This window comes from Salminus brasiliensis, chromosome 18 (assembly GCF_030463535.1).
Source record: "Salminus brasiliensis chromosome 18, fSalBra1.hap2, whole genome shotgun sequence".
NCBI classification, from domain to species: Eukaryota; Metazoa; Chordata; class Actinopteri; order Characiformes; family Bryconidae; genus Salminus; species Salminus brasiliensis.
Genome location: NC_132895.1, coordinates 27,398,146 through 27,411,091, shown reverse-complemented (window position 1 = coordinate 27,411,091; position 12,946 = coordinate 27,398,146). Strand labels below are relative to the sequence as shown.

Below are 12,946 nucleotides of genomic sequence, written 5' to 3'. Positions count from 1 at the left end.
TTGATGTTTTTGAAAATGAACGCCCTCCGAGGTTTCCAGTGTTTGTCACTCTCGGAGATAGAACGAAACGACTCTACAAGATCTGACAAGTGTCTATTTTGTTCAATAAAGTCCTCTATATCCCCAGAAGCCATTGTTTGTTCACACGTTGGACCAAACTCACGAACGAGGAAGCATTTGCTAACAATTTCGTCTAAACCGGTTAAATAACTTTTTACTGCCACCTACTGGTTCAGTGCAGGGGCAGGAACATACAGGAACATATGCAGGGTCATTTTTAAAGGTAGTTTAGCATGTGATTGTGATTTTTGATTATATTACACCCCATTAGCACTGGTAGTTTCAATTCTGAAGATTCACATCTTGCACCATAATTTTAAGTAAGTAGTACAAAACGAAGTGAGAGATGTTCAAAGCTTTGTTAAAAATAAAATCTTTTTTTGTATGCATAAATGTTTGTTTTTATTTATACAAATGTAGTTATGCATATATTTAAGGAAGTAAATTTTTATTTTAGTGTGCTAATGTTTATATGTAATATAATGTAATATTCTGCTTTTCACAAAATGACCCCTAACGTTTCATTACTTTAAACTGCGACAATTAGAAATGAGTAAAATACAGATAATAAAACATAATAACAAAATAACAAAAAGACATGAAAAATCAAATGGCAAGGAAAAAGTGACAGTGGCGGGCCTTCTGGCCGGACTAGTCGGTGGCAGCTGGTCTGATGCAGGTAGAGGGGACTCCAGCGAGCAGTCTTCCAGCAGGTCAGGCTGGGTGACCATTTACTCAGAGAAGGTAAAGAGACAGAGTTAGTTCTGAATGGATTTATAGAGAGCAGAGAATGTTGAGCAGTATCAGAGTCTGGCAGGTCTGACTAAGGTCTGAGTCTAATTAGAAGGAGAAAGCCAGAAGAGCACGGGAGCACCCTGAAACACTAGTGTCCATCTGCTCCACCGTCCACAAACCTGAGTGATGACAGGTCAAGCTTCTCAGTATACTACAATTCTGTGTGTCTGTGAACACCTGGATCTACAACCTTTATATAAGGGAAAACATTCATTACCTAAAGCTAAACTAAACAGATGAGTTTTCAGCCTAGATTTATAGGTTGAGACTGTGTCCGAGTCCCGAACATTATCTGGAAGGTTATTCCAGAGTTGGGGGACTTTATAAGAAAAGTTTTTTCCCCTGCTGAGGTTTATTGAATTTTGGAAACTACTAAGAAGCCAGCACTGAGATCTAAGTATTCTTGATGGTTCATAATATGTAATAAGATCTCACAGGTACTCAGGAGCACGGCCATGTAGGGCTTTGTATGTTAATAGAAGAATTTTGTATTGCTAAGCATTTAACCTTTAGGTTTCAACTGGCCAGCTTCAGTACCATAAACCATTTTAGCTGCTAGTCTCCAATGTCCAGAGATGCATCAGCTTGTTTCGGTTATTTGGTTTTATATTAACATATATATTCGGTTATTTGGTTGGATATATATTTCAGTTCTACACTAAGCACGTTTTACTGTTTATACAGTAAAAGTGGTTTGCTAGTTTTAAACTGCAGAGAGAGAGATAATGTGTGTGTGAGTGCAGATGTGTATGGAAGTATGTAACAGACTGGCAGTGTGTGGGGGGGAATTCATCCAAACAGCGCCTGCGAGTGGGTCACATCTACCCTGATACTGAAAGTGAGGGCCAAGTGGGCTGGAGAGTTTGTGTGGATGTGTCTGCGAGAGAGGGGAAAAGGAAAGATGTGTGTGTGTGAGTGTTTCAGACAGAGCAAGAGTTTATAAAGTGTGTGTATGCTTGCATACTTTAACAGTTTCTGTAAATCACTAGTGTTCACCGCCTTAAATGAGAGCAATGGTGTAAAGGTGCACATATTTGTCACTGTACAGTGTACACTGTACAGCGAAATGTGTCCTCCGCATTTAACCCATCTGGTAGTGACACACACACACACACATGTGTTAGGGGCAGTGAGTACATGCACACACCCAGAGCGGTGGGCATATAACCGCCCGGGGAGCAGAGAGGGTAAAGGGCCTTGCTCAAGGGCCCAACAGTGGCAGCTTGCCGAGCCCGGGAATTGAACCCACAACCCTGTTATCGATATCCCGGTGCTCTAACTGCTGAGCCACCACTGCCCCTAACAGGTATACTTTTAAATGCCACATGCACACTCTTAAGACACTCTTTAGACATACGCTATAGATATTCATCTTACTGTTTGTACACTTACTCCACCAGCTTTCCGCGTGTGAGCGTCTTTTATGACAGCACAAAATAGTCCGTACAGTTGAGTGCTGTATTCGGCCAGATTGCTAAGCCCGACAGAAGTCACCCACCTTCCAATGAAGACAATCATACATATATAAAGTACTAGAGCCCCAGACTTAAGTAAAAGTAAAAGTGCTCAAAGAAGTGACTTAGCACCATACTTAAGTGGAAGTACTAAAGACTTTATTAGTTAGTTAGTACTTTTAGTTATTACAGAAAGCAGTCAAAAGTCTGAATATCATTGTTTATATTATTTCAAAAGCTTAGACTTAAAGACTTTCACAGTTTCTTTGGCTGTAGTACAATGACAGGAATGTACAAGACAGAGTCTTTAATTAACTCTCTAAACAAACTTGCCCAAAAGAATAGCTAAACAGAATTCACAGCAAAATGCCACATGCAAGTGTTTCGTATTTAAAAACAAGCAACGAGAGCAGCTTAACACTGAGCTTAAATCTTTGTAAACAAAACTACAACTAAAATCTCAGGCCATTACGTAGTATTTAAAGGTGGTGAAGATGTTTTTTTTCTTTAGTGGTTCTTTCGTCTCGGAATAAACTAAACTAAACTAAACTAAGTGTTTTTCTTCTCACTGCAGCAGCGGAGTGAAAGGAACAATGGCAGCATGCGCGGTCACGGCTTAATCGCTTGTTCTGCTCAATGTTGAGGCGGCTTCATCAAATCCGGTGACAGTGCCATCAACCGCTCTGGCGGTGATTATTATTTGGCGGTTTTATTCGTACCATTTTTTATAATTGTAACGAGTAACGATGCAGCACATAAAATGTAACGGAGTAAAAATATTAACATCATCCAAAAATATGTAGTGAAGTAAAAGTGGAAGTAGGAGGGGAAAAAATAATATTCCAGTAGATACAGATACAGCATTTTAGTACCTAAGTACAGTAGTAAAAGGTCACCAAGCGGATCCTGGATTTCAGCTCCAAGTTATGTTGTGTACAATTAGCCAGGCAGTCCAATCCTTAGAAAAACAAGACCAGACCAGGATTTGGCAGAATGACAAAAATTTTTTTTTTATTAAAGATCAAACTGGAGTTGATCAAATAAATGGCAAATCAAAACAATAAAGTCATGAAAGTGCTCTATACATGTTGTAACGACTGGAAGTATGGTGTTATGTGGGTGCTCTCGTGGAGAGGTGAATACTTAGCTCCATTAAGAGACACGCAGGGAAGACGGTTTTAATGAGCAATGAGAGCACCTCGACTTCGCTCGTCACAACTTCCCAGACAACACCAGCTGGAGAACCCAGGCTACAACCCAGCACAGTTCACCATACGCACACACTCTCCCGCGCTTTCCTCCAAACTCTCCATGCACATGCGCACTGTACCCCACCTTAAAGTGACCGTTACAATGTACTTGAGGGCAGGAGGTCAGATCTTGGGGGCATGGAGGGGTCTTCGCCTTCTCCTTGAGCATCCTACTTTTAGGATGGTCAAACCATCATTTACAAAACTTGCAATCTTGCCCCTTTTCAGTGCACTATTGTCTTTTTGTGCATTGTCAATCATGTATGTCATTACAAACAAATGTTTCAAGACTAACAGGCAGTTCCTACCATTATTCCCAAAGCAGAGAGTATTACATTTAAAAAATAAAAATAACTAAAGCCTGCAAAGCTATTTTCTAGGCCCAGAATTATTTATGCCATTGTCCCTCTGTCTTTCTGTACATGTAGCCTCATATGGCCTCCCATTCACTTTAAGGCCTTTCACTGATACAATACAAAATGCTTAAGGTGAGCTCACACAAGATTGCCTCTGGCACACACACATATTCTAGTCAAACAATTTGTGGACATCACTCTAGTAGCCAAATCGTTTGGATGAGCCTTTGGACCAACCATATTTTGACACCCCATGTTTTACCACACACTCATAGCATAGCAACACCTCATAGCAACCAACAGCTATACTATAGAAACACCATAACAACCAATGACAGACACTTTAGGTCTGTACCCAGGTCACTTTTTCGTCAAAAACGAGTCAATAATATATTGCAAATAATTATGAAATTATTTAGTCATGTTTTGCGTCTGGCAGTCACGTTAGGAGGGGACTGGCCTAATGAAAGTGTGTAGCTTCCTAAACTTTTAGCAAGCAGGTGACCTGAGGCTGCTCCTAAATAGACGGCGTTCCTGTTTACAAACATTGCTGGGGGCGTGCACAACCAGGGGCCAAAAGTGCTATGGGTGGTCAGTAGGTCGTAATATTAGTCAACTGCTGTAATTAACATAGATGTTACAGTATTTATGAAATCTTGTTGACTTAGTAATACAATTCAAAATAATAAATACATAATAGAATACATGTTTGTTTCGTTTTTCATCTTCTACGAGTTTTGGCAATGGTATTGATCATCTTGAAATATTAAACATTTTTAATCCACCTTCTTGTTTACTGCACAACAACTCTCTAGCGTGAAGGCTGATGCTTTTTGTTGTTTTCTGCCCCAAGGTGGCGCGCGCATCTCTGTGATGACGTTGCTCAGAAATATATAAATTAGTTGCTTTAGGTTTTCCACGGAACATACCCACTTTTTTGGTAGCCTATCAATATTGTTTCTAATTTTTTCTAATTTCGTTTACAAGGAATTCACAGGAAGAAAAAAAAAGATAAAAGAGCTTGGACCGGATCGACACACGTTACAAATTCAGCAGCAGGCAAGTGATAGAGGACGAGTTTAACCGGGGATTCTCCAGCTCATGTTATGACAAACGGAACTGGTTAACTGGATGCCAGCAATGTGAGCAATGCCTTTAAGTCATTGAACCTGTGCGCTGTGGACAACAACGTAAAACACCTTATAAAATAAAATACATTTAACAATTATAGGGTTTTTTGGATGCCATGTACTTAAACACTCAAGTGGTCAGGTTTAAACAGTACAAGGGGGTGTTTCTTACAGATGCACTGAGCAGCACCTTGAAAGCCTATCCAGTTCTCAGTGGAAAGGATAGACTAAATGCATTGTCGTACTGTCAATGGAAAAGAGACTGGTCACTGAAATCACTGATTTTTTTTTTTCTTATTTCACAGGTCAGAAGGAAAGGGGGGGCAATATTTTTGTTAATGTACCACTAATGGCCGGTGTTTAAACAACACCCACTGTCTGGGTTTTTGTTTGTTTTTTTGCGCAACCCTTACTTTTTAGTACCGGCCTCCACTGGTTCCAACTCCAGATTGTTTGGTCTGATCGTGTGTTTCGGGCTGGTATACACTTCTTCCCCCCGCCGGTTTCCACAAAGCAACAGATGTTTGCAGACTAATCAAGTCAATTAGACTTGATTAGGGTTAACTTGAAATTACTTGACATCTGGGCATGCCTTTTACTTTGAGTCCTTTCACACTCAAAAACATTAAAACTTGGATTACAGCCCCCTGTCGGCATAAAATACAGTGTCACGCGGCCACCATAATTATATTACTATTTCAGTACACATACGCATAAAATGGACCTAAGCTGTGTTCTGTTAAATGTATACTATTTAGTAATATTAAGCTGTTTTGATAAAAGTTGGATCAGCGGTTCCTCCAAAGGCATTTCCTTGCTGTTAATTTTGTATTTGTTTCGTTTTTTTTTTTTTTTTTGTCTTATTTATGGATTTCTGCGTTGTATACAAATACATTAGACTTGATTTGATATTTGGCCCTTTTTTATGACTTTTCACTTAAAACCATTACACTTTCGACATGGTTTGGACAGGCATACAATTCAGTGCAACACAACTTCAGACGACGTTTAAAATAAGACAACCATTCCCATTTACTGTTGGTCCTGGAGCTGTCATGTTTCTAGCTACCTGTCTCCAAAATTGCAAAACTGGTCTTTGTGTTAGCTGATGGCTCCCCCATCGGGCTCACTGTAAAATGGACGATAACTGAATGATGAACCGCCCCATTTACAGATATAAGAAACCGCTGACGTTCTTGATGGTTATCAGTCGTTAAAAGAAACTTGACAGGTATGTAAAAAGTGGTTTGCCATGTTTTGGTGTGTCTCTTGTTTTGTAAGAACTCTGCTCTCTTTTGAGGTTCTCTGATAACGGACAATTTTTGGTACGTCATTAATATGGCGCCAAAAGAGTTTTAAGTGTGGGCTTATTTTTTTGTAAGGTTTGAGAAGATGCCTGTGCTGTGAGAGAGAGATGGGGGAGCAAGCGAGCAATATGGGGGCAAAATGTTTTAGGAAGAGGGTTGGGTAAGAAACTAGCCCGTTAGCTTCCAATATGAAACTCATGATTAGTATAACATTCCGCTAAGTACGGCTTCGCCCGCTCTGAGGAGACGTTACGCAATAAGACTTTCCTTTTATACACGAACATTTTGGACTCGAGCTGCTGCTGTAGTTAATGCGTCATGCTTTTACTGTTCCAACTGTTAGCTAGCTTGTCGTGCCAACTACCCAGTTAGCACCGCACCGGAGAGCTAACTGGGGATGATCTCAGTAGTTTAGTCTCGTGTGAAATCTTGAAAAACACAAATTTTAGCTAGGAAGTAAACCACCTCAACTGCGCAGGCGGCCTTCGCAGTTTTGCCGAATACCATGATATGCCATCGGAGGCGTCCTGTTGTGGTTTAGCTACTTTTCACTTCGTTTCCTCTAGTGAGTGCTGCTGGCTGCGACCTCAGGGCAGCGCTAAACACGATTTTCTCCGTTTGCCAGGTCGGCGTTGGCTAACACGGACTAGCAACTGCTAAAGAGGACTATCTACGAGTGTCCTGTCGTAACTGTAGCGTAGCTATATGTATTTAGCTTTCAATGATTTCCTAAGATTCTCCTGGTGTTGTCCAGTGGATGAGGACGACTTGCCCTCACGGGAAAACCGCAAACAAGGTAAGCTAAATCGTGTCCTCTGTGCAGCTGTAGGCAGTCTGGCCACACAAATGCGTAGTAAACGATGGTGCAGCAGGGTCTTGGAGTGGTCGGGCTTGCTAGTGCACACTTACAGGCAAGACATGTAGGTTAGGTTACATCGATTATAGACGCCTCTTTGGTGCTTAGATGGTTACGGTGTGCTCGTTTAAGGAGCGGACCGCATGCATATGGCGGTTTGTTTACGTGCAAAGCAAATGAATGCGCGGATGTTGAGATCAGATTGTGGCTTTTTGACATTTAAAAACTTTATTCGGTTAAAGACTATAACAATTGCCCAAATAAGTCACCAAAAGTTCAAATCCTTCCAGAAGTTTGGCGAGTTTGACTAACCGAATCATGCTTTAGAGCCAAATACGTTGCCGTGCATCGTTATGCATTGTAGTGGTTTAACTTAAAATGCAGTACAATACGTTTTTCCCTTCCTGGCCCACCCTGGCATATTAAGGTTCTGCTGTGTGTCCTGCTACTATACAAAGATGATCATCATGATGATGTACGTGCAATTTAATTGTATTGTATTGAAAGGCTACGCATGTACGTTTTTCAAAAAATGTTGGAGAAAACGAGAGCAATAATGTTAAACGCCTTTCTCCTCTTCTGAAAGATCTGACTGTAGGGGGCGTGGCTGTTGATACCGACTGAAGCTACTGCTTACTGTGCGAAAGTGGGCGGGGCTGGATAAGGTCCGGATTAATGTGTGCTGATATCTGGCACCGTCTTCAAACCTTGGATGTTCTTTCATGCGTTATATGCACAGTTTAGAGCAGGCACAGGGCCCACAAACTTGTAGCACAATCCCTGTGTGCTCCTATATAAGTGGTTTCCAATCCTGGTCTTGAATGACCCCCCTAACCTGCACATTTTAGTGTTTATCCTGCTGATCCAGGTCAAGTAATGAACAAGCAGGTAAATCAGGTAATCACAAAAATGTACAGGGCAGGTGTCTCTCCAGGGCCAGGGTTGGAAACCACTGTTATTAAAAATTCCCTCTGCCCAGAATCAGCAAAAACTGAATCACTAGTCCTCTTCAGCAGGGTAGGAATGGGACTCCTCTTGTAAGCTGGCTCTGGAGGGATGGAGGTTGTAGAACAACCCCACATCCTTTTATTAAACCCTCCATATATGTCCACTGTGACACAGGCAGGCTGTGTTTATGCACAGTCTAACAGGCATCCGGCTTTTGATTGGTGGAGAAGGGGGCAAGGCACTCACATGGCCAGTGGTATCCTGTTAGTGCAGCTTCCACATGAGGGAGTGTTTTGAATGCACTACTGCCCGTAGGAGCTTCTCAGTCTGATTTGAAAGCATGAACTCGCTCCCTGCTCCACACCTCTTCACCCAGCCACCCTTTGCTGCTCCCCTACTACACGATTTGTAGCTGATGCGAATCAGAGAGGGTAGAACCTGTTTGGATTGGAATATGAGAGTGTAATGTTGCTGTGTGTGAAGTGCATTGCAACCGATATGTGTGCATAATTAGAGAGTAGTTATACCTGTCTGTGTGATTATATTATAGATGAAAAGTAACTTCTAAGTATAGGTCATCTTTAGGGAATAAGTGACGCATTGGAATCATTGTAAAATGTTTGGTCAACCTTAATTTGATTATAGACATAATAAAAAAGCTGAATGCGCTGTGCAGTTTTAATCTCATCATAAAACTTCACAGTTAACTCTAAGAATAAAGGTGCTACAAAGGTACTTTTGATCTATGCCATATAAGAATCATGTATGTATTAATGTATATTAATGTCACAGTGTATAGCTGAACATTTAGAGGACGAAAACAATTAAGCCACATGATATTGTATATATATATATGGACAATCATAAAATTAGGTCTACATTTAGATCAGTGGTTGTTCTGTTAAACACTCATTTAGACGTCCAGCTGATAATAGAGATGACAAAGGACAGATGGAGGTCATTATAGAGAATCATTACAGACAAAATCAGAATGTAAGCATACAGATTTTGAAGCAGCTCACTGTAAGTAGCGGAAAATAATATTTTAGTCAACTGAACTAATACTTGGTTAGTCATAAAAATGTTCTTGCAAAAATGTCACAGTGAATTATTTGCAAGTATCACATTCTTATCACATTGAAATGAATATACTCCCGTTGCAAATTTGGATTATTGGCAAACTTTAGAACAATTTAAATAGCTCAACACAACTGACTCAACAAATTCAACGCAAAATGCCACTTTTAATGACTACTGCAGTTGAATTATTTGACCCCCCTGAATAGAATCCCTCATAAGAGCACACATTTGCAAATCAAGTTGCATCCCTTGGGTTTGCGATGAGTTTCTGGACTAACTAGGGGTTTGTTGACTGTGAAGGCAAGAGTTGTCCAAAGAGTTCTTTGAAGAGATATTTGTATACAAAATGATAGCAAAGACAATTGCATGTTTCTGGAGATACAGATTTCCGAGTAGGCAGGTGGTCAAAAACTGCAAAAGACCTGCAGGAAAATTTGGTGGCATATAAATAAGCCACAGACATTTTGGAATTATATTCTGTGGAGAAATAAAAGGAAACTAACAAGACTTTTTCGTTATTATGAATCCACAGAATGTCAGTATGAGGAAGAATAAAGCATATGCCAAACATTGCCCACAGTGAAGCACTTTATTTTCCTTGTAAATCAACAAAATCAAACATTTTAACTGACTTTTACCACAGTAGCTCTTTAGCCTGTTATCACAGTCTTCTGAGGTGTATAAAACGTTTTTGTGGTTTGCTCACATATACACAGATGTGCCATGCTCAGTCTGCATTGTGTGATTGTTAAACTACACTGCTCAAAAAAATAAAGGGAACACTTAAACAACACAATATAACTCCAAGTAAATCAAACTTCTGTGAAATCAAACTGTCCACTTAGGAAGCAACACTGATTGACAATCAATTTCACATGCTGTTGTGCAAATGGAATAGACAACAGGTGGAAATTATTGGCAATTAGCAAGACACACTCAATAAAGGAGTGGTTCTGCAGATAGTGACCACAGACCACTTCTCAGTACCTATGCTTTCTGGCTGATGTTTTGATCACTTTTGAGTGATGGTGGTGCTTTCACACTCGTGGTAGCATGAGAAGGACTCTACAACCCACACAAGTGGCTCAGGTAGGGCAGCTCATCCAGGATGGCACATCAATGCGAAAGGCTGGAGGCGCTACCAGGAGACAGGCCAGTACACCAGGAGACGTGGCAGAGGCCGTAGGAGGGCAACAGGACCCAGCAGCAGGACCGGTACCCCCTCTTTTGTGCAAAGAGGAACAGGAGGAGCACTGCCAGAGCCCTGCAAAATGACTTCCAGTAGGCCACAAATGTGCATGTATCTGCACAAACGGTTAGAAACCGACTCCATGAGGATGGTATGAGGGCCCGACGTCCACAGATGGGGGTTGTGCTCACAGCCCAACACCGTGCAGGACGCTTGGCATTTGCCAGAGAACACCAGGATTGGCAAATTCGCCACTGGCGCCCTGTGCTCTTCACAGATGAAAGCAGGTTCACACTGAGCACATGTGACCGACATGACATGAGTCTAGAGACGCCGTCGAGAGCGATCTGCTGCCTACAACATCCTTCAGCATGACCGGTTTGGCAGTGGGTCAGTAATGGTCTGGGGTGGCATCTGAGATCCTCAGACCCCTTGTGAGACCTTGTTCCTCCTAATGCAGGACAATGCTAGACCTCATGTGGCTGGAGTGTGTCAGCAGTTCCTGCAAGATGAAGGCATTGAAGCTCTGGACTGGCCCGCCCGTTCCCCAGACCTGAATCCGATTGAGCACATCTGGGACATCATATCTCGCTCCATCTACCAACGTCACGTTACACCACAGACTGTCCAGGAGTTGGCGGATGCTTTAGTCCAGGTCTGGGAGGAGATCCCTCAGGAAACCATCCACCACCTCATCAGGAGCATGCCCAGGCGTTGTAGGCCTCATTTTGACTTGTTTTAAGGACATAACATCAAAATTGGATCAGCCTGTAGTGTGTTTTTCCACTTTAATTTTGTGTGACTCTAAATCCAGGCCTCCATTGGTTAATAAATTTGATTTCCATTGATGATGATTTTTGTGTGGTTTTTGTTGTCAGCACATTCAACTTTGTACAGAACAAAGAGAAAATATTCAATGAGAATATTTCATTTATTCAGATCTAGGATGTGTTATTTGAATGTTCCCTTTATTTTTTTGAGCAGTGTATATCGTTACAACATTTCTATAATTCTTCTGTTTCTTCTTTTTATGATTATTTTTCTGTGCTCATCATATACACCATTCCAGCAGATTGCTCAGTCTAATGGTGCAGTTCTGCAGCTGTTTCATGCAGACTGAATTCATATATATATATATGAATATATATATGTGTGTGTGTGTATATGTAATTTTGTGGGGCCAAGCAAACCCTTTAGAACTTAAATCCTTTATTATGTAGTGCATTGATTTATGTTATTTTTCCAGCAATCACAAGGTTGATCTACTCTGTTTTTCTTAGTGTTCCATCTGTTTTTTTTGTCTGATTAACTCTGGTTAAGGCCATGACATAGCATCACATGAGAAAGCACTGTGGCAACCACCTACCAACCAACCAACCCATTAGCATAGTAAACACCTAGCAACACCTTAGCAACCAACACCTATGCCATAGCAACCACTTAGCCAAGCCTTAGCCACTACAAGCTTTACCATAGCAACATCTTAGCAACCATCTAGGAACAGCATAGAAACCACCTGGCATACTATAGCAGCCAAATAGTAACCACCTAGCATCACCATAGCAAACACCTTGGATACAATAGTAACCACCTCGTAACACCATAGCAATGATCTAGCAGCCACTTCGCAATATGGTAGCAACCAACTATCAACACTGATGGAAATGACGTGGAACCATTCTGCACATGTGCTGCTATTGACACAGGACTAAGCAGAAAACCTATGTGAGTGGGCCACTGAGAGAGTGAGAAAGAGAAATGCATTAGAAGTATGCACACGTGCTGCGTTTCCTTCAGAAAATGCACTTTTCTAGTTCTTAGTTATACATGATAATTTATTCTATAATCTGTGTACTTGGCAAACACAATGGCGACCGTCTGGGAGACCATTGTGACCACCTATTAACACTATTACAACAACTTCATAACCACCTATCAGCACCATTGTTACCTTCTTAGATACATCAGTTTCCACTTAGCAACACTATTACATCTACCTAGCAACCACTTAGCAACAGCATGACAACCTCATAGAAACACCATAGTGACCACCTAGCAACCACTAAGCAGCACAGTAGCCACCTAGGAACTGCCTGGAAATTTGAACCACTTCTGTGTTTTCTTCTTGGAAATGCACTTTATTAGACTTTTATTTTTGTGTATTTTGGTAACTGTTATTTAACTTTTAATAAAAAATATCATCAACAATTATCATTATCCCCAAAAAGGGATTGCTTGACCAGAAGGACCGGGACTACTATGTGAGTGAGCCAATGAGAGAGTGAGAAAAAGATAAATGCATTAAATTAACAATAAATAAAACAATTGGTGACTGCTCAATGGCATAACTGCTTTTTACTGCTAATTTAACTATGCAAATTAGTTCGTGTTTTACCGTAGAGTCACTGTGATTTAGGTGGCCTGTATTTAGACAAAAGCCGCTAAACTGTCCCCAACCTCTTATCCTCATAATTTTGAAACTGTAATTCTAAGGTAAATACTGATCAAAACATGAGCAGTT

At 41.0% G+C, this 12,946-nt stretch overlaps 1 protein-coding gene across 3 annotated transcripts in view; it reads left to right on the top strand.

The window, feature by feature from the left end:
* Positions 1 to 6,144: 6,144 nt before the first annotated feature.
* The window catches only part of jade2 (jade family PHD finger 2), a 40,704-nt gene continuing 33,902 nt past the window's right edge, over positions 6,145 to 12,946 (top strand). Inside the window, exons 1-2 of one of the 3 annotated variants that reach the window (XM_072662558.1) lie at positions 6,145 to 6,276; positions 6,978 to 7,148. In XM_072662558.1, coding sequence (XP_072518659.1) covers positions 7,110 to 7,148 — 39 coding nt within the window. In that variant the 5' untranslated portion in view covers positions 6,145 to 6,276; positions 6,978 to 7,109. Of the gene's footprint in view, positions 6,277 to 6,547; positions 7,149 to 12,946 lie in introns of those variants that run through there. The other 2 variants (XM_072662559.1, XM_072662557.1) reach the window with 2 other exon arrangements.